Below are 23,430 nucleotides of genomic sequence, written 5' to 3'. Positions count from 1 at the left end.
GGATAGAACAATAAAGCATTATGTCGAAAGAGATTTTGTTGTTGTTGTTGAAATATTAACAAATCCTTTCATGCCGAGAACCGATAATATTTTTACGTCATTATTATTATGTTTCTAAATATAAATAATCGTTTATGCATTGTTTGGTTACAATTATTTTCTAACAAATTTATTTATCGTCGTATTTAAACCGCATGATTGCTCTTATCTTGTAGTTTTTGTAAACCGCTTGTCTGAGGAAGTCTGATTTTGGCCAGACGATACGTTACAGAAATGCATTTGTGTTAGTATGCAACCAGGACTTATGAAATGAATGGTAAAATATTAAACACTTGAAAAACATCTTTAGCCAATAAATTGGGTGCATTCTTAGTATAGTTTATCATCTATTATTAACCAAATTAGGATGTGGATTTCAACATAAACTAGTCTGTATAGAGTGAAAATTGACTCGGCAATAACGTAAAATTCTCCATGCATAATGAAAAAATGAAAATTCTCTCCTAACCGAGGCTATCCATCCAAACATAGAACGCTATTGGTTGAATCAGAAGGCGGGGCAGGTCATTTGGCTCCCAGCGTATACTTTATAAATGAATGTCAAAACGATGCAAGGTTTATTATTATTCGAATTCGGTTAGATCAAGTGCTTCATAAGATTCTAATCAAATTTTCGGGTTGCTATTATAGCGATTATAGATTAGAATAAAATCAAAATGTAGCAGGAGGAGTCTATCCCTAACATAACAGACACCGCACGCTTAGTATTAGATTGAAGTTGATCTCATACAATAATATCACCCAATTTCGACTATTAAAACAATTGTCGAGGAAAATTTTTGAATAGGAACACAAGTGTAGTGAAAGTGTAGCTGCCGAAATCTAAAGCCGGGAACTTAGCATCGACACACATGGTTTACGTGTCTAAATATTATCAGTGTAACGTGTTGGAATTTGTTTAGACCAGTGTTTCTCAAACGATGGGTTGCGCCCCACAACGGGGGCGTAGACAATTTTTGAGGAGGCGCGGAGCAATTTAAAAATAAAAAGATTTGTTAGATTCGATCTTTCTCGCCTTATTTTGGATATTTACATTTCAAAACTGTATTTAAACATTTAACATTTATTTCATTATTTACGTACCATCCGCGAATTTTCAGCGTGTTTTTCGAATAAAACATACTTCCGCCTCATTCTCTGTTATTTGTAGTTTATTGTTAGCTAGTTATTTTTGAGGTGGGGCGCAAGACTGCTAGAAATGGGGCGTGGCATAAAAAGTTTGAGAACCACTGTTTTAGACAATCTGCATTCAGCTTTCAGCTATGGATAGCATTAGTGGCCGTTGTTAGCTCAAAGTAAGACCACAAATACTTCTTTAATCGCCAAAATAGGCTTTAGTATCAAGATGAATTGCAGCCATTTGAGTGATTATTATTGAAACCAAATGCGTCTTCAGGTAAGAATGCGTCTGTCACCGCTACTTCAAAGCTGTTTTCCTGAACGTATAGACTTGAATAACTTCCAGGACAAACAAAAGGATAACTGGTGTCAGAAAAACGATGTAGTTTGACGACGTTTCAAATTTCTATTGAGAAAAATTTGATCAGTGCATTATATAAAGAAGGATACAAGTGTTACACAAGTCTAGTCGAACGTCTCGTAACGTAGAACGTGTGTAATCTCATTCTTATTTCATATAGGACCCCGCGCTAGCTAAGGCCGACTTGGATGTTCGACAAATGGGACACAACATTTTTGAGACACCAATCTATTGGAATAGTGTTGTTGGCATTTTAATTGGGATGAAGATTAATTAAAGTGCGCGAAACAATAAAAGTCCTCGATCGCGTATGTTGAGCTTCAGCCATTTGGTTCGTCCAAGTCCATGCAGGGCTACGATAATTCGTACCTCAGCAATGGATTTATTCTCGAGCCATGTAAGGCTCGATATAATTTACTGAACGTTTTCACATGACTGTGTATACACAATACTATAGTATATATGTAGCCACATATATAGTGTCATATAAGGAAGTCATGGGATTTATCTATTTAGAAACCACACATGGCACATTCGTCACACATTGGTGACGAATTAGGGGAAAATACCTTGCATTTTGAGTATTTATGGATCGTAGTAGCATTCACCCGCAACAAGGTATTCGTTCAACCATTTTACATTATTTTTAAATGCCTTTAGGAAGTGATGTATCACACGTTTATATTGTGATAACTCACCCATGAGGTTGGCATTACTCAGAGAGACAAAATCACTGAATATGAAACAATATTATGCTACTTTGGCGTATGTGTTAGTGTGCTATAAGGCACTACCGTTAACATAATCGCTAAATTACGAATATAGAAATAAGCGATATCCCTTGAGGATTGAAAATGACAAGGTAGACCTCACGCTATAGTACCAGCTTCAGGTAGATTTCACGCTATAGTCGGGGATACCATAACGTCTTCATTTCCAAGATTTGTCCCTTTTTTGAGGGCATTTGTCTTCATAATTATTCTTGTCCTTATTTCTAAGAAAGTATTTATACATGTGTCCTTATTTTGTTTTATTTTAAAAGTAGAGGTGCTTAGACCGGTCGGGAATTTTTACTAGAAATGATATTAGAATCAAATTGATTGCCGCGCGCATTCATGACGTCATAGCAGCAAATTACCACAATGACAAAACAATAGTTCACCAGCAAATATCAGTTTGTGTAGGTTGAATCAAAATTCAACTTAGGAGTGAGATGAAACAGATAGTTTATAGTAAATCCTTTCTTGTGCAAAGTTTGATTGGACACGGGTCGCACTGGCAAGAATACATTTTGTTTATTACATTTCATTCTTTGTTATCGTATTATTTATTATGTTTCCCTGATGTCCTTATTTTTGGGTTCACATCGAGCCCTGGCTATAGTTCAAGCATTAAGTATCTCTCAAGCTTGTCTACGATGAGAAAAAAACATTATGTACTAGTATAGGCCTACAGCAGGGGTAGGCAAGCTTTTTGGACCAGGGGTCACAAATTTTGTCCACCCAGACTGACTGACGGTCATGTAAGCGTGGCGTGAAAATTTACATTTTATGAACAATATTAACAGTGTTACAAAAGCAAAATTGGGAAACGATAAGCCTCGTGCTAAAACAAAATTTATTTGCAATTTCAACAAATTTCTTGAGCTAATTTTGAGCTAAAACATCAAAATTTGATTTTAGTTTGGTTGTGGCAGCATCAGGCGGGTCGGCTTGAATTAACGAACGGGCCGGATTTGGCCCGCGGGCCGTAGTTTGCCCATTAGGTCTATAGAGTACTTGAGGTATACCTCCTCACCACTCAAACATTTTTTTAGAATGGAATTTATAGGATGTTGTATTTTATAAGTTATATTTTCCGAATTGTGTACCATTCACAAAATAAGTTGAAGAACGTGTTTATATTATCTGACGTTTGTTTGACGTCATCTGCGGCTGAACTTAGCAATAATGGTCTCGCTATTACGATGATTTGATAACATTCGGCCCATTGTTAATTGTGGTCGAAATATTAGATGTATGCTTACCAATTTCTTCTGTTTGCTTGTACAATGTTCAACTCGAAAATATTGATATGTAATCAAGTCGGTACTCTCATAATGTGTTCACCAGGTTAGAGTCATAATTTTATTCCGATTTTCCCTATTTTAGTTCTATTACGAGTTCGGGGACTACCTGTGTTAGCCAATTGAATATACCCCCTGCTTATAGGTTTCCTTCGCTTTAAACAACTTGATGTAAAGTAGGCACACAGAATTAGTTCCCTCCATATTGGTACACACACACTTCTGGAGCGCCATCAAGTCTCCGATATATATATCGTCTTAAATTGTCGTTTGCAAGTAAACAAATTTCATGTATCTACCAATGTTACTGGTTGGTTTCTGTATCATTGTTGTTGAATCTTACAAAACATCTCCGCCAACACCAAACTAGTTTTTGGGTAATTCCCGTGTACTTGGCAATTGACGTCATAAAAGTGATTCGAGAGAGATAAGAGGTAGGATTAGCCTGCCATTGCGACGCCCATTCTCTGAAGCTGTTATTGTTTAGCTTTTAAACGCATTTATGTTCTGTAATTAACTGAATTAACAGCTCTAAGCTGGTTAGACTGGGAAAATAGATTCGTATTTGTGCTTTGCAATCAACTGTACAGGCCACAGGGTGTCCATAAAATCTCTTTACAATTTTAACTTTGTTATGAAGTTAGTTATCAATGTATCTTAATCAGGTGTTTTTGTTTTTTAATCAGTAATTGTTTGAGTATTTTTACTTCATTTAATACATATGTGATGGCCAGTTGCAATTTTACAATTTTTTAAGACTTTTTGGACACCTTATATATATTTCTAGTTATGCTTTATCAGATCTTAGAATTAAAGTTCGCTGTTGCGTTTGAATTTGGAAATCGAGCATTCATGCAACAAAGCAATGAATAATAGTCGTTAGTGATTTAGAATCAAGTAATGTCATGTATATTTTTTTAATGAAAGTGTCAGCGAAAAAACTATATTTGAATCTTTTGTACAAAACCACCACTAATGCAAAAATGTGAAATTCATAACCCGAACTGAATATTTACTAATTTTCTAATCTTTAGCGTTGGCCGGGGCTTTGTACAAAAGTTCCCTTTATTTTATCGTACTTGCAAACACAGGTCGAGCGCTAGTAAAATTTTCCTTCTTACAATTAGGTTATCTTCATTTGCAGAACAGACAGATATCCAGTTGCTATTAATGCTATATACTGTAAATGATTAGATAACTATCAGTTGGGTTTAAATCAGTAGTTTCATCAGTCTCGTAAATTCATTCCAAATTTGTTATTGGAATAAGTAATTTCGGTTTTCCAGTATTTTTGATCTCGAAACAGCTATTTTGTTCCAATTACCGCAACTGCGGCAAGATTATTGAATCAAATTGTAAATGATTAGGTTATTCATTCCAAAAGCAGAACTCGAAATTGAAAGTAATTTGAGAAGGAAATAATCTGAATGTACTTGAGGTTTCTTGAAAACGAATATTGCCAGCTGCCATGTGTTTATTGTTAACAGAATATCAAATAAAGACAGATGCGGCTATCATTCTGCAACCCGTTGATTTGTTTTCTCGTAATATGTTTATCTTATATTGCTTAGGGCACGTTAGAACAGCGTTTCCCAGCCCATGGGTCGCGACGCAAAATGTGGTCGCCAAAATTTGGCACTCCGGAAGTATGTGTACCAATATGGAGGTAACTAATTTTGTTCTCCTATTTTACATCAAGTTGTATTCACCTGGCTAACACAGACACTCTCCGAACTCATAATAGAACTAAAATGAGGAAAATCAGAATCAAATTATGGCCTAACCCTAACCTGGTACACATAATACGGGAGTACCAAAAATTATGGGTAGCTTGTTTCATCAACAAAAAACTAAAAGTTACTGCTTCTATTTCTTAGTCTATTCGATATTTGTTTCGAAGTGTGGCGCAATAGCAATTGAAGGTGTGAGAAGTATCACACCGTAAAAACTTGGCAGCGGTTGTTCTGCTTAATTAAAGCCCTGCACAATTTCAAAAACTTGCTTATGGCAAATGAACGCAGCTTTCTCACTCTGAGTTAATTTTTGAGCAAATAAATTTCATGTAAAAATGGTCGTTTCACATTAGTCAGGTAAATTTGTGACCACATTGGGCATACGTAATACATACCGCCTATAATTTGAGCATATAACTAGGTCGCTAAATTTTACAAAATTTATTTTTTGAAAAATTTGTGTCGATAACAAAAATGTTGAGAATATACCACAGGTTGAAAGTTTTTACTGCAACATTAAAGTATTATACAGAGGGGTGGTCGCTAGGAAAGCAGAAAATTTTAAGGTTGGATGAGATCATGAATAACATGCGTATAGATATATAGGTTGAATTGGAACGATATTCCACAAATTAACCTAAACCGCTACGCGAGCTTCGACTTCTAGGTTAAGATACTGCTCTGAAGTGAACGGACGACATTTTGATAAAACATATTATGCTTTTAACACTTTGTAAAAATTATTCTTTGTAAAAATAAAAAGCTATTTGTCAAATTTTCTGTTTCTCTAACGACCGCCATGTATTCAAATATTAGTTTAAATTTTATTGGAAAGATATTCATATTTCACAAATTAACTTTCAAAACGATACGCGGGCTTGGAATTCTAGGTTAATAAGCCACTGCTCTGAAGTACATGGACTACATTTTAAGCATCTATGAGTGTAGTATAATATAACGTATATGTCTACTTTGTAGAGGTTATTTTTTGTGATAAAAAATAGCTGTTTGTCAAATTTTCGGTTTCAATATTAGCTTAAATTTTATTCATTATTTCAGATAAAGGCAGTTGATAATTTTGTTTTTTATTTTAATGGTTCGGATATGCAAGTCACTTAATAAGTTTTCTGTTTCCCGTGGGTGGAAGTTTTAAGCAGAGAGTAGAGACTATTACATAGTGAAACAATGGATTCAGGTACTGAGTTGCTTTTTTCAATACTAACTAGACAAGTATACATATTGGGGCGCTCCAGAAGTATGTGTATCAATATGGCGGTAACTAATTTGTTTGCCTACTTTACATCAAGTTGTGTAAAATGAGTGTATATTCACTTGGCTATAACAGTATTACAGTTCCCGAACTCGTAATAAATCTTAGATAAGAAATAAATTCGGAATAAAAATCGTAACCCTAACCTGATACATATACTACGGGAGTACCCATATATGTGGCGGTGTATATGGCTGTGGATTTGGAGTTTAACATGTTTTCACTGGAGTCGAGTAGGAATGGCATTTTAAAAATCGTTAAAAGTCGAAATTCTGAATTCGTCGAAGTCGGTATCGTAGATTTTCAATGGTGATAAAACAAGTCAAAACTTCCTAGTAAAACCAAAAAAGTATTGATTTTACTAAGCGTTCCTAACAGTTGTTTTGTTTTCCAATTTTTTTTTCGGAGTTAGGAAGTGGATTCAGAATCCCCGATTCGGAGTATACATTTAGTTATTCACGTGTTTAATTTTGAACAAAACTCAGTGAAAAATTGTTTCTCTTTTCCCATGAAATGTTTAACTCATACACTTACTAATTCATCATAATAGTACATTTATAATAAAACTTTAATTGCGGGTCATAAGCTAGCCTAGATTCAAGTCCCTGTAGATCTGGGGTTCCCAAACCATTCGGGCGCCCCACGAGAAGGGCGTAGACAATTTTTTGACGGGGCGTGAAGTTAAAAATAAAAATATTTGTTAGATTTGATCTTGCCCTCTTTAGGTTGAATATTTACGTTCCTTCAACGTATTTTCAACGTGTTTATAGAATAAAACATACTTTCGACTTACTATCTCTTATTTGTGACTTATTGTTAGCTAGATTTTTTGAAGACGGGTAGGAAAAAGTTTGGGAACCACTGCTATAGATTGTAAAGGAGTGTAGTGCACAGACATTGGCACAAACATAGATACGTACGGAGTATACTTTGAACCGTTTGGATTCAGAAATGCGCAGCCCAAGGTATCACATCCCCTTCGAAATATCTAAAATAAACTAAGTGAATAATATTGTGATGCTTTGTCTTATAGATGAAGAGCCTGTCGCGGGCGGAGAAGTCCAAGAAGAACCACCTCACGTCGGCTCTCCAGGTAGGAAGCTTGTTAAGTGGCCACGATGGCTCAATAGTTTAAGAGTTGGATTTAACTATGTTGGGATCACAGGTTGAAGATCTAAGCTTCAAATCCCACGCCCACCATTTCGATGAGAAGGAAATAAACATTGGTTCCTGTTATCCTAAATATTAACCCTTCACTTAACACGTGTCAGTAATACAACCTTGCTCGAAGTGAAAGGATTCTGAAAACCCCGTTATAGGAAAAAGGAAATAAATTATTGAAGAAACATTTTCAAGTCTGGATTCTGACACGAAATTTTACTTTATATGATTCTTTGTAATCTTCAGTAGCTCGCCTTGAGAGTATTTTCAGAAAATATACATAATCGTTTTCTGAATTCTAAATTGATTTTTTTGAATGTTAGAACCAAAAACGATTTTTGTATGTATGGCTGTATGACAGGAGAGTTCAGAACAATGTGCGGCCCGCGGAGATGTGCCAATTTTAAATCGTGTAAATAGTTTAACCTGGTAAATGCGAGTAATTCGAATCCCTTTGCGTTGCTAAGCCTAGACCTGAGTCCAATTTAACATCTATTCTAATGACGTTACAATACCCTAGCCAAGGGGTTCTCAACCTGGGGTTCGCGAACACCCAGGGGTTCACGAAATGATTTCCAGGGGTACTTGGATGACAGTCGAGTTTTTTAGTTTAGTTTTAAACTAAGTAAACACCAAATAAAAATGCGTGCCAATTGAAACCCAGCGTAGGTTTTCCCTGATCTAGCGTTGTTGTGATTGTGACGCAACAATGTGAAATGCACGACTTTCCAGCCAAACTGTGAAATCTCAAAAGACAATGTGCTGCGAGCATTGCAGAAATTGATATGCTAATTGAAACTTAAGAGAGATTTCAACTATTCATTAGTTAGGTGGAGGAGAAGGGCAAAATCATTAACACGAAGATTCAATTTAGTGACAGCAGTTGGTCGATAAATTGCCGTTGCAGCAAATTGTCAGTCAATATATCACAACTTTGTTTGGTGTCTGATTACTGGGGGTTTGCGTTGATTGTTTCGTGACTCGGGGGGTACTTAACAGAAAAAAGGATGAGAACCCCTGCGGCCTAACCTAACAGCTAGCTTGTGCGAGGTGAAAAATGCATGTCATCAGACCAATAACCAAAATTTTTGTACGTGCAACCTATGATAAATAAAGATGCGTCCTGCGGATTCATTCATTTTTTTTATCTGCCCCTCCTGTAATAAAGGTTACACACCCATGCTGTATGACATCATAAGACCCTCTTATTTTAGCGTATTCGAACATTATTTTAATTCACAAATTCTCGTATATTGACTTTCAGAGAAAGTTACACTTGTATCAGGCGGAACCTTCGATGGCACAACTATCATTGGAGATATGAATATTCCTAAAGTTGTGAACAAGACGACGATAGTTCAACAAGGTTAGTGCTTTTTTATTATGTTTCAAATTAATTTATTAAAATTTCAATTTAAATACGACTTTGATTTGCCATTCATCTCCATATATTTGAGCACTGCTCTCCTTTAAATTTGATAAAAACAGTGGTCTTGAAACTCAAGTAAAATTTACTATTTGTACGAAACCATTTCCAACAAATGATCCAATCTTTAACAGGCGTGCAAATTTGTACACGACAAATCACCATTGGAGACAATCAAACATTATATTGAATATGATGATAAATGAAGCACAACCGGTGTTAGCAAAACGATGTAATTTGCCGACGTTTCGAATTTCTATACAGAAAAACTTCATCAGGGCATGATGAAGGGCATATATATATCCACTTGTGTCCTTTCCATATCATGCCCTGATGAAGTTTTTCTGTATAGAAATTCGAAACGTCGGCAAATTACATCGTTTTGCTAACACCGGTTGTGCTTCATTTATTATCAACATTTCAGCCTAAGTATTTGTCTTTCATGGCTGTGCGCACGGTAGTTCATTAGAAAATGTTCCACAGTCTCTGAAAACATCACAAAATTTGCAAAGGCCAGTACTATGATATCTTATTTTATGGAGGTGCTTATTTAAATGGAAATGTCCCGTCTAGAGTCGAAATAAAATTGTGCCCATTAATCGTTTTAATATTTTGTAAAAATCACAATACCGGGCTCTTCTTAGATTCAGCTATTCACTAATTAGCCTGCGGCGATATTGTCTGGCTTTAAATCGTCGATAATCATCTATTTAGCATTTCGGCGTTTCGTGTATGATCTGTAAGCATTAAACATACGATAGTCACAGTATAAGCTCGGTAATACAAAAAAAATAAATATTTGTTCTGACACTATATTGTCGGTATTTACGCAAAGTGAATTAAAAGTCGTGATCTAACATTGATCAGTCTGCCGCATAAAAGTGTTCCCCTATTATTTTATTTTAAAAATGATAAAAGCGCCAAGGGCTTGACTTCCGTAAAGTAACAGTACATTAAGTTATACATATAATTATGCTTCTATAGCTAAACTGCACAATATGAAAATTTACAATAAGACTTCTATATGACTACTTGTGTGTAATTTTTAAAAGAGTTTTTTTTTATTATACTAACTACTTATACTTCGATTGGGGAAAACACATTCAATGCGAGGTTCTTGTTCAGCCTTATCTCTACAATGAAAAACAACTTGTTTTTGTTGTCCAAATGCTTTTTTTCTCGAGCTTTCTATCAGGGACTGTTTATGGGAAAATGCACTATCTGGTAGTCGACAAAATTTTCGATTCCGAAGCCAGGTCTCAACTACGAAAATTTCTAACATATTTTTTTTGCGTATACAATCCTTCTTTATTGATTATTAAAAATGCTCTTTTATTAGTTTCCAACAAAATTTGGACTTCGATTTGAAAATGCGACTCCGACTCGTTGAAATTGCAAAATATGTATATATATATATATATATATATATATATATATATATATAGCTTTAATTCCTATATAAATTGAAACATTTCAAACTTCATCCGAGACTCCGACTTCAGAGTCCTATCTATCTTATTTGCCTATTGGTACAATTTAGGGCGCTCCAAAAGTGTGTGTACCAATATGGAGTACCAATGTACCAATATAATTTTGTTCGCCTATTTTACATCAAGTTGTGTAACGGGACTGAAACCTATGGACAGTGGGTATATTCACTTGGCTTACACAGACAGTTCCCGAATTCGTAATAGAACTAAAATAAGTGAAAATTGGAATAAAATTATGGCCTAAGCCTAACCTGATATACACACTACGGGAGTACCTAATTAAGTGCCTGTGTAATTGTCCGAAACGTTTGCAATATTTTGCGTACAGCTAGGCTGGATCTTTTTTCTAATTGGTTTTATTTTCTTTTGCATGTACCATGATGCGTGGAACAGCAGCTCCGGATAATTCTGCTCTACCGAAAGGTCAGTATTAAATTTATAATCACGCGATTAAATAGCGATTGTAGAAAGTTCGATAAATTAGTATTTTACTGGCGAGATGCATCACAATAAGCAGTGTTCTATGTTATGTGAGTATGTTTCAGTAATCATTACTAATTGAGGGCCAAGTTACGATTAATAACATGATATTTTTGGAAACTACTTACAAACATCGATAGAATGGGCCGATATTGAGGTCCATGTCATCCGACCAACTCTAATTGTTTCATTAAACACTAAGGCACCATTGAAAATCGTCGATGGGAATTTTGTGTGGTGCCCCTTTCCCTTTGCGCCTAAGCACATGCCTATTTTGACATGAATAATCCAGCACTGACCATAAGATTATATCATTTTAAGGGCTTTTTGTATTCAGTAGTTGCTTCTTTCATACATGAGTCTCCTCTACTATTGAGTGGGAATGCATGACACCGAATTGAGCACTCTTTCAAAAAACTGCGTACAAGTGATTCTTAGCGCTTGTTTGCTAGGATAAAGAAGTAATTTTAAAACGGTGTAGAGTAGTTCCTCTTTTACTATGTGGGAACATTTAACTTCTGAAACGGCAACTAAGCCTTTCCTGCACCATATACCTCTTATCTTGATTACGACGACATTGCTCGTTATGTATTATGACAACCGCGTTGTTCGGGATATACGGTAGTCCACAAGAGCTGTGTTTACTTGAATGTGTTTCATTGTCGCTCATGTCCGCGAATTGCCGTGGTGATTTTGAATCGTAATAGTTTTATATTGTCGTAAGTCGACGCGACCGTAGGTTTCATTCAACACAATCAAGCCGTTATTTAAATATGCCAGCGCACAAGTCATTGTGAATTGTAATCATTGAGATTTTAACGCCGACCTTGGGATTTTCGTAATGTCGTTATCTTGATTAAAAATAATCTCGAGTGCTGTATGAAAAATTAAATTCGACTAATCCCAAGACCGCAAAAATACGATTCCAGTCTATTTATAGTTGGCAGTTTAGCACGTATTTATGTCATTTTGTCTTTCATTTTAATAATCTTGACTCAAAGGCACTATGACAAGGCATTTTAAATGCTCGCATCGGTCATGAATTAAATATTTTAGGCAGCAGAAATCTCGTTGTCCGCTGAGAAAGTCTCTTTTTAACAAGTGAAGAATGTTGCGATGGAATTTCCTATTCCAATTTTAAATCGCCTCTTTTTGAAAATCTTGTATGCGCTCCTGCTTATAAATAATTTCATATTTAAATTACCACTTCGTTTCCATATTTTGAAGATATTGTTGCCAAAATTTATTATTTCTGTTATTGATTCTGTGGACATTCACAAACTAGCCAAGTCAGTATTTTAATAAGTAAACGAATAGCTCGTGAAGCCACTAGTTTTCTATCACGGATACCTGGGGCTCCGTACGAAGCACTTTTGAGAACTTATGCTGTATTATATCATATCATTAAGAGTCTCAATTTAAGACGATCGGCTCTCCTTTCCACCGTGATAAACAAGAAAATTCTATTCTAACCAATATTTTTTTTATATAAGGAACCTTTGGAATTCGTTCGGACATCACATTCGATGAAAACAATCCAATCAGTGTTGCTTCATCAATATATCCCGGGGTGATTCATAGCAACGTTACTGGTGACATCAAGATTGCATGTAAGATCTTACCAAGCGAGGAAAAATACAAGCGAGAAGCCCGAAAGTACTTCTCAGTACCTCACCACCAAAATATCATTCGGAGGTATTCAACCGATACCTTCAATCATAATGGATTCGAGAAAATTTTTATAGCAATGGAGCTTTGTGACATCAACATGCAAGATTTTATTAAGTCACAAGTGAGAAATAATGTACCGTTTGAATCTGACAAGTACATTTCATACGGGCAGCAAGTCGCCATGGGACTTGAGTTTTTGCATTCACACAATATCATTGTCCGCGATCTTAAACCTTCGAACCTTCTCCTGACTGAAAGATTCACTGCTATTAAAATAACTGATTTTGGATTAAGTAAATCTATCCGACCTGCACATGACCTTGCCAATGTCCCGCCTTCTCACGTTAGTGCAGATGGTTGGAGAGCGCCAGAGGACCTGTTGGGGGAATCCCCACCGTCAAAGGCCTCTGACGTTTTCTCTCTCGCCCTGATTTTATACTTTTTCTGGTCACATGGCAAACATCCTTATGGTGACAAGTCCATTTCTTGGAATCATTACATCTCACGAGACAAAAATCGCGATTTGACTCGACTAAAAATCCAGAATGCGGATTCCGCTAAACAACTCTTGGAATCAATGCTGCAAGTGGATCCAACAAGACGACCCACCGCTTCAGAAGTGTTGCAGTCTCAGGTGTTTAGCCCGAGGCAAGGTAGGAGACCCCTATAAATTTTTATAACAAGCAATGATTATCTAAATCGATGGTCCCCAAGCTTTTTTGATACATTGCCCCAGCTTTTCATTTTAGTGGAGGTGTTTCCAAATTTATGCTTGGTTAAATATTTTCTTATTAGTAATAAAACTATTTTTAACTTATAAAAATGTGTTACGTGTTCGACTGATATTCACCGGAATATGAGCCACTTTCTTCATGCCAGACGCAAAACTGATTTTATTTTTACTAAAAAACTCCTCGTTCATCCTAGTTTCATTGCTTGAGCATGAATTATTTTAACATAATGAAATTTGGAATCTACTAATCAAAGTAGCACTATAAATGATAAACAGGGGGGCCATGAGTGCTAAAAGCATTCGGAAGGAGGCCACAGAATATAAAAGGTTGGAACCACTTACGCGAAGCTCAGTAACGTAAATCACTATTCCCCCTCATGAATTCCGATTCATTGTTTCAGAAATCTTGTCTCAACCCCTTGTGTCTGATTCAGACTTGCAAAACGTCATCAGTGAAGTCATCACACAGGTTCAACAGTGTGAAATTGAATCGAATATGACGTCATATCAAGGTATATTCCGTGAACTGTACATATCGTCATATTACTGGAAACATTTGGCAGTATTATATGACCGCCCTGGTTCAGCGCAGTGTCATTTAAACTTCAATGATAATGACTTCTAAAGACTAACAACACCTACGCCTTCCCCCTACATTTTACTTTTATTCGTTTCCATCAGTTACTTTACGCGCCACATAAACAAATCAAAGCGAAAAAACGAGAATATCGGCCAGAGACCGAAGACTTATCGATCGACAGTTAGGGGATCCCCAAAACAGCGCTCTCACTCCATAGTGACACCTTGTGTCCCATCACTAATTAATTAATAACTCGCTAATTATACGACATAATTCATTCAAAATCAAAAGGCTTCTGGTCCGAGGTATGATGAATATCATTCATCAATCTGCAAAATTTGGAGCAGATTCAAACACGCCTTCGTGAGATATCGCGTGCATCTAACAGACAGACAATCAGACAGACAGACAGACAGACAGACAAATACTTATCAACATGCTTACCGATCTAAAGATCGATAAGTAATAAATCCATTAATGTAAAAGAGATATCGCGGCCTATTTACTTTAAATTAACGGAGTCATCACGAATTGTACTTATTGAAGGCCCTTTGCTCATAAACCCCAAAGAACCGCTACATGACCACCCAAAAGGGGGTCGCGATCGCAGTTTTTCTCATGCCATGGCTGAAAAGAAATAGGCCGGTGGCTTAAAAACAGAGTAGATCTTTGCATTTTTGTTGATGCAGAATGGTCGGGCCTTCTTTGTCATTCGGAGAGTTCAAATAAAACGTTTAGACATATTGAAATATTCCGTGATACGATTAGTCACCACTTTATAATAACATATTGTTTAAAACTTATTTATCTTTGATCCGACTTATATTCATCAAATATGCTTCTAGGCAATTTGTGTTTCACACCTCAGCAACTTCGCTCGGCGATGCAGAGTGCAATGGATGAAAAGAACTTGGTTTTTACATGTGAATCAGGTATAATTGCTTATGAAATAGCGAACGCGGCCTCCAATAGCCTCCAATTTTTAGGGGTTATCTACGACAAAAAAACGCAAATTTGAAAGCTTTGTATTTGAAAATATAAAAGTTGTGTTCAGTATATTGTATCCCATCATTTAATTCCCAATGCTAAAAGTCACAAAAAAATTAATTTTGGTGCTGAAACTGGAACTCTATCAGGGACTTCCCCATGAACTCGATTAGGGACTTCCCCATTTTCATTAATAAATACCGAAATATTGTAATTGTATTGTAATTTGCAATAGTTGCTTCATGGGAACTTAACGGCACAACAGCGTCGGAAAGAGTCGTTCATGAAGAGGAGACAGTGCCGAAGAACCATTCGCCCGCAGAAACTTCGCGGATCAGACAACCATCTCGCAGGTCGGATACCATTTTTATATTTATCACTCGGTTAGGAAAAGCCGATAAGATTTCTTAATTATATTGAGAAGTACGACTTTTCGTCTGGTTACCAGTCCACGTTGGTTACGAAAATAATTGCTTAGTGAAGGAAGCCGTACATTTGCCTACAATCGTAAATTTGTGGCAATTCCGCTTGAGATTATTGACGCAATCGACATACAAAATTAATGACATATGATATTTTGACATTGTCTTAGTTTGAGGAATATGGCTGTAGTGACGAAATTTTTATTGATATTGGAGTCGAGGTCGGAGTTATCATTTCAGACTGGATCTGGATTCGAGCCGTAGATTTGAAATTCTTTGTTTTTGTCGGAAGTCGATGTCGAATAATCTATGTCCTCTTATACTAAGTATGCTTCCGCGGGCATCGATTTCCTCTTTTATTTTTGTAACATTGACCAATCAGCAACAATTAAACGATGACGTAATGTGGTCAAGGGTCGGGAAACATCCATTATGTTTGAAGAACTAAAATCAATTTCGATTAATTCTTCCAAGACGTTATTTTTACAGGACTCAGCCATCACGTCGCAGTAGAACTGAAAGTCTAGGTAAGCTAAGTAATTTGTAATCTGAAATGAAATAAAAAATAAAACGGCATATTTTGTGATGAAATATAAAGCCTCGTGGAACATGAAAAGTTGGAAAAAATAAAATAAAAGTAACATTCTGGCGATTCCTTGTTTTTGATCGCTGAAACTTTGATATGGTTCAGTACATTATTTGCGGAAATAAGCGTTTGTTTGTAACCCAATAAAACAACAATAACAATATAGCACAGGGGTGGGCAAATTACGGCCCGCAAGCCGGATCCGGTCCCCCGGAGTGTTTCATACAACCCACTTGTGTCTGCTCAAATTTTGATTGTAGTTTTTATGGATATTTCTGTTGAAAAATCGATGAAAATACTGTCATAACGACCCCAATAGTTACATCGTGCTTCTTATTATTATATAAACGCTAGCCCAGCTGTTGGACTAACGTTTGTAAATAAACTGTTTTTTATTCGTAGTTTTCATATTGAGTTTTGAGCTTTTGGCTCAGTAACCAAGTCTATTATCTGTAAGTGTCTTACTCAGAAAAGTAATTGCCCACTCCTGATATAGCAGAACAAACTTTGGTATACTCCGTGTTCAAAACCAAGCCGCTCGTTTAATACATACCTGCAAGTTGTTTTGAGATTCCCAGGTTTGCATTCGGCTGGTTTCGTCTAACAGGACGTGCAGAACACGGATTTTCGTATGTCAAACTTCGGTCATAAAACGCGGGTAACCATCGTGCGAACGCGGAAAACTACAGCCTAACAAAAACGCAGACCAGCGCTAAGAAATAAAATAAATCTTAAAAAATCAGGCTGAGGTGAGCTGGCGTAATTCTGTGTATACAGGCCTAAAACCATAAAAAAAATTTACATTTATTTCAAAATTAAAACTTTATAAAACAGATATCAAATGCACAAATGGTAAACTATTTTTAAATGCATTTAAGCTGTCATTCAGCATAAAATACAAAGTTTTGTGGTTATGGACGTCTCGGTGTTATTCCCCGCACGCGAGTATTAATTTCCTTCTACCGAGGGGGAATTTATTTTGCATGTCAACAATTAATATAACAGGCTAGCACGAAAGGCGTTTAATACAAGAAATACCGAAACAGATACAAAAGTATCACGTTAGGTATTTAATTACCTCGGGCAATGATTAATCTAAATCATCTCGGCCTTGGTTAAACTCATAACAGTCAAAGAATTAAGCGAATCACAATAAATCTATTTTAAATCAACGTAGTAATCGGGAATGATACTTTACAATAGGGATTTCCCTTTAATACTTAAATTCTGAACGTAAATATAAATGTATTTCAATACTCAGAATGCGGTTCATATGCGGTGAAGATTATCAGTCAAAGACATAACACATTTTTATAGGTTACAAATGGTTTTATCACTAATAACAAACCATCCCCTAAATTTGGAAACACCCCTTTAAAAGAAAAAGCTGAGGATCATACTGAACAGAACTACATACTGGGAGGTTTGCTCGTTGTCCCAGAAAACCGCTTCGTTTTGAGAAATCTTGGTATAATATACTGCAATATTGCGATCATTAATTCAATCGTCGTGTCCTCAAATTTGACCTTTGACCTGTTGTTTTAGGAGATATCTCCCGTCCTCTCTGTAGCAATGGATTTAAAATCATTTTGGTTGGAAATCTTGGGAACAAAGACCTCGAAGATCCTTGTTGGAAACTTGTGTCTGAAATATACAACGTGGATGACAGTAGACGACAAGAATATCAGGTAGTGTATTTTTTTAATTATCCGATACGATTTCTGTGATGTTGTGACACTTTTGGCTTATCTTAGTTATAACAGACGGTTTTATGTTAAATCAATTACACGAGCACGAATGGATTTTATTCCGAAAAAGCCAAAGCTTCCAGTATTCTGAATTTGAGCTGTCTGAACTGTGGCAAAGGGGAAAATGATGTATTTCCAATGAAAATATAGATCCAACTGTATGAATAAATTGGTCCAGCTGCTTTTTTGATAAAGTTGGAAACACGCTCCCACTCACTATGCCAGAGAGGAGCTTGCGGGACAGGATTTATGGACACCCTACCATATTGGAGTCTAATTGGGTCGACGACGGCATCCCTTTTTTTCAAATCTTGGGTTCAAATCTCATGTCCACCACTTACCTCATCAAGGGCTGCAGGGTGTGATAAACTGAGCAGACAATTCTGAACCGAAACTATTCCCTTAATTCTAAAATAGTAGTTCCTTACATATCGCCAAATATTATATTGTAGGCTCTCGTCTTCTGAGAATATAGAATAGGGTTTATATTTATACCAGGGGAGAGGAAAGCCGATAAGATGGCCTAATCATATGGCGAACCACGGCCTCTCGCCTGGTTACCAGTTCAGGTCGGGTATGGGATTAGTTAGCCAGTTATTTGTTTCCGGAAGCATGGACTTGGTGGTAGAGGATGCCGTAACCGACCAGTGGTTACGTGAACCACCCTGCGGTTGAGAGGAGTTCAGCAATTCTCTCGCTCATAACTACCCAAACATGGGATTCGAACCTGCGAACCCACGCAGGGTAATCAGAGGCGTGGTGGCGAGCGTGTTCCAAACGCTTATCGTGATGCGTCACGCCGCTGACATAAAAATTACACTTCATGTTAAAACTCTACATCCACACAAGTATTTACGCCCGAATTATTTTTCGTGTCTCTTTTTTTTAAATTTACTTCAATGAGTTGTTGCTGTTTGGGGTAAGTTGGCACGTGCATCAGCACGTGTTACATCATTTTTTAGGTTTTGCCCAATTAGCTGATTTTTCGTACATTTGTTTGTTTTGTTGTATTGGAAAATCGAAATAAACACTTACTTACTAAATGCATTCCAATCCAAATTCGACATACCTACATTAGAGGAAAATAATATTTTGTCTAAATCCAGGGCAAAGGAAAAGTTATAGTTAACACTGCAAAACCAAATGACGTCGAAGAATTACAGAAACATTTCCTTACAATGGGATATTGCGAAGAAGGAATCAAATGTGTTATATTCGCTCACACCGGAGGATCGCATATTGTAGCTTCCGCATTGCAAGAAAATAGTTTAACAAAGTTTTTCCGGGGTCATGACCGTGCGGAAGTAATTCCAGATAAAATAAAGAAAATACGGAATAACTTGGTGGTTTTCACGTTTCGCGCTAAGAGGAAGATTATCAATGATAATGCTGCAAAGGTATGTTCATATCTTATCCGTCAAACTTATTATCAGAGCTTTGGGGTCGGAGTAAAATTTCGTCGAGTCTGACTCGTCCAAAAACCAGACTTCAACAACTTCCGACACATAATTGGGTACTCCCGTAGTATCTGAACCAAGATGGCAGACACCGGAACGTAGTATGTGTAACAAGTTTCAGGTGCAAATACTACGGGAGTCACTTGACTGGTCCCCAAAATCATAATAGAACTAAAATAAGAAAAATTGGAATAAAATTGAATGATTGAAAAATGATTATGAAATCGTGTGGGAAATGTTAATGAAATTTTCGATTTCAGTTTTTTTTACTTCAATGCAATTTTGCTCAAAGCAAGGTTTCAAACTTTCAAATGGAACTGAAAATGGTATTCAGACAAGAGTTTGTAAATATAAAACACCACTGACACGCTGAGCACTATTACTATGTGTACCGCAGGCGCGCAGCCAGGATTTCCAAAAGAGGGGGATTTCAAAATCAGAAATTCCCAGTGCCGTCTGTAACAGTCACCACTCACCACGATGACCCGTTCGTTAATAGAGCCGCCTTATCAGCGTTTAATGAATTTTCTGTCGCGTAAAGAATTCAATCAATGACTACGGGATTTAAAAATGTCGTTATATATATATTAATTTATTTGTGTAAAACGTAACTCGCGGTTGCGACTTCTTACGTCAACATAAAAGCATTCCTACACTAAAATACCACGGCGATCTGTGGACATAAAAATATGAGATAAGCTGCCTGATGTATTTAATTTTGATACATATTTTTGCAATCTTGCGAACTCGTTATTGCCGGTATTAAAATCTCGATATCTGATATAAAATCCCGTTTAGTACAATTTTACTTCATACAATGAAAATACATATAAAGTATACCAGTAAATTAAAAATACAAATTCACCGCCTCGAAATCCACACCGAACAGTCGCCGCGATTACGCCACTTGTTAAAAGAGCCGACTTTTTCAACGAAAAATGATTTTTACTCCTGTGCAAAGTAATCAATCCATGACCGGTACGGGCATATTTAAAATATGTTGCTTTATTAATCAATTGCCTCCAATTTAAACCTAGAACTTAGTTACGTCGACAAAACAAAAGCCACTCTAAAACACCACGGCATTCCGCGGACATAAAAATGTGTGGTAAACTGCCCGATTATATATTGTTTTGATCCGTATTTTTGCTCTTTTGCAAATTCGACAAATTTGAGATGCACTTGTAACACTCACTACGCTCAATCGCAATGCTGCCACTCCAATTATTTTTTAAAGATGAAACGTTCTGAAAAATTCGTAGTATGGGTTCCAGGTTAGGGTTAGGCCATAATTTCAAGTACAAATACTATGGGAGTCACTTGGCTAGTCCCCGAATTCGTAGCAGATCTAAAATGAGAAAAATTGGAATAAAATTTTGACCAAACCCTTACCTGGTACACATACTACGTTCCGGTGTCCGCCGTCTTGGTTCGCACACTACAGGAGTACCCAAATTAATATAATTGTGCCTTCAGCTTGGCATGTCTTGTTCTTAATCTATCTTGTCACTGTTCACATCATAGTTTTGTTGAACGGGGAAAATTTACAATCTACTCAGACTCCCGACCCGGGGCTAGGAAAAGTTTTGCCTACCTACTAGGGGTTGTAAAAAATTCTACTCCAAACTCCAAAAAAATCGTTCTTGTTAACAAAAACTTTGGCGCATGAAAGTTTTCATTAACAGACTGTTTAAAGTGCTTAGTAAAGTTAATAATTTTTGAGTTTAGGTAAAAGAACACACAACTGAACATAGTATGTGTACCAGGTTAGAGTTATCAGGTTGTGCGCCATCTTGGTGCACATACTTCTGGAGCGCCTCATTGAAGGCATGCAATTCCAGCTCCGACTTCAGGACCATTCATAAATTAGACTCTAATTCTCGACTCCCGGGAGTTTGAAATACAAATGCCAAACCATAACCATGCTTTCATTATCACAGATCGCAATCAACATTTACCTAACCACCGATAAAACGAGAGAATTTGGAAAAACGAATGTAGAAGAAAGAGAAGGAGAGAATGTGAGGACAGTCTCGTTTTGTCATGATAACAAAACTGCAGCATCACTTTGTGACTTCACAAACAACAAAGAAGTCTTGAAATATATAAAAAAGACTTTGAGACGAGACGATGTTGTTCACCATTGCTCGCAGTATGGCAATTTATGATCGCCAGTACGAGGTCATTCATAATGCACGCATATTGTCGATTTGTCATGAACTCACTACCTAAGCAAGGTAAAATTGAAGAGTTGGGATTTTGGTGGACCTACCTAGGCACGTAATTTAGCGGCGAGAGAGTTCTAATTGCATGCAAGTTGTCGCTTTGCCATGAAATTGCAACCCTACCTTAGTGAAGGTAAAATTGAAAACACGGTATTTCGGTTGACCTGCGCATATTACTTGGCGGTGAGGGAGTTATTATTGGAGTTTATTGTAATAATTTTCTTTATTCATGCATTATTGGGCGCTCCGGAAGTATTCGTACCAAGATGACGCACAACCTGAACAGCCATGACCTGGTACACATACTATGTTCAGTTTGTGCGACATCTTGGTACGAATACTTCGGGAGCACTCATTATTGTATTTGATATTGTCTATCTATACCGCTTAATAGTAGATAAAAGAACTATTGCTATTGCTAACGTTTTGGTCGGCGATTTCCCTTGTTATATAGTGATTCTGTTCAATCTTTTGTATAATATTAAAACTATTATTAAAATTATAATATATAAAAATGATAGTTTTTTATGAAACGCTACCCTGTTTAATTACTGAAAATTTGAAAATATTGGTTCATCAGTTGAAGCAGTTTTGACCAAGTGACATCGACAAGAGCAACAATTTACTGAAATCATCCACAGTTTCATTCCGTGCTCACTAACATTCGAAGACTGGAAATATTTTACTTGTCTTTATTTCAAAAAGATAAGTTTTTATCTGAGTTTTTCGTGCAAAAACCGTATAAAGGATAACTAAAAAAACAGAGTCCATGTTATTCAGAACATATTTTACAGAGAACATAATTTTTATACAAAGCGTCTTAGATTACTGAAACTATTAGGTTCAATCATATACTCAAACTGGTAAACAGGCGAAAGACGGTGGTACGCCATGTGATTAATCCTTCTCCCCAACTTTCCTCTCGCCCAGATAAATGTACAAAATTCCGTTCTATCCGGCAACAGAAATTCAAGTGTTTAATAAATATTCTTTATTTTCGTAACTCATGGATTCTATTTTTTAGGGTGACTCTGAACCTTATATATCTTTCATTGTGGGGTACTCCCGTAGTATGTGTACTAGGGTTAAGACATGATTTTCTTTCGATTTTCCTTATTTTAGTTCTATTACAAGTTCGGGTACTGTCTTTGGTAGCCAAGTGAATATACCCCTTGTCAATAGGTTTCAGTCCTTTTACACAACTTGATGTAAAGTAGGCAAACAAAATTAGTTACCTTCATATTGGTAATCATACTTCTGGGGCGCCCATTGAAGATATTTTTGCAGTTTGCTATTGTAAAAGCATTACTCTTGTATTCTGTGCTTATAGCTTCGCTTTACACCTGCATGAATTGAGGATTTTACATTTTTATTATAATTTTATTTTCTTGTCAATCAATAAAACAAAAATAGAAATCACAAAATGTTTTATTGATATCCCCCCCCCTCCAATCATCACGTACATTGCAAAATGAAAGCCAGGTATCATATCGGCAATTAGTTGGCAATATAGCTCCCATTCTCATCTTGAGTATTGACGTATTATAATATAGGGTGTCGATAAAGTCTTGAATTTTTTTTAAAATTGCAAAGGGGAATCATCGATATCATATATTGATTTGGCCCTCACAGATGTATTAAATGAGGTAAAAATACTTGAACTGATGAAAAACAACAAACCTGGTTAAGATATATTGAGAACAGACTTCATAGCAAAATTTGAATTGTAAAGGGACTTTATTTACACCCTGTACATTAGTCGAGAGTGTTTCAAAATCGTAGTGTCCCAATTGCATGAATCTCCATATGGAAGTCTAACCTTCTGCTAAAGTATAGTCTTATAGCGATCCTAGGTC

General features: G+C 36.4%; 1 protein-coding gene across 3 annotated transcripts; it reads left to right on the top strand.

The window, feature by feature from the left end:
* Positions 1-6,264: 6,264 nt before the first annotated feature.
* Positions 6,265-23,200, top strand: LOC120341471 (uncharacterized). Of its 3 annotated transcripts, none has more exons than XM_039409981.2 (12): positions 6,265-6,533; positions 7,642-7,701; positions 9,034-9,135; positions 11,079-11,108; positions 12,659-13,489; positions 13,971-14,081; positions 14,995-15,081; positions 15,372-15,489; positions 16,048-16,085; positions 17,693-17,832; positions 18,999-19,289; positions 21,290-23,200. In XM_039409981.2, exons 1-12 carry the CDS (start codon positions 6,524-6,526, stop codon positions 21,515-21,517), a joined length of 2,046 nt encoding a protein of 681 aa, XP_039265915.2. In that variant the 5' UTR covers positions 6,265-6,523; the 3' UTR covers positions 21,518-23,200. The 3 variants fall into 3 exon arrangements, with proteins under 3 accessions (XP_039265915.2, XP_039265914.2, XP_039265913.2); XM_039409980.2 differs by having other exon boundaries at positions 6,270-6,533; positions 11,082-11,108; positions 17,690-17,832; positions 21,290-23,199; XM_039409979.2 differs by having other exon boundaries at positions 6,272-6,533; positions 17,690-17,832; positions 21,290-23,198.
* Positions 23,201-23,430: the final 230 nt, after the last annotated feature.

The sequence above is a fragment of the Styela clava genome, chromosome 14 (genome assembly GCF_964204865.1).
Source record: "Styela clava chromosome 14, kaStyClav1.hap1.2, whole genome shotgun sequence".
NCBI classification, from domain to species: Eukaryota; Metazoa; Chordata; class Ascidiacea; order Stolidobranchia; family Styelidae; genus Styela; species Styela clava.
Note: the sequence above shows the minus strand (reverse complement) of the source record. Positions and strands in the feature narration are given on the sequence as shown.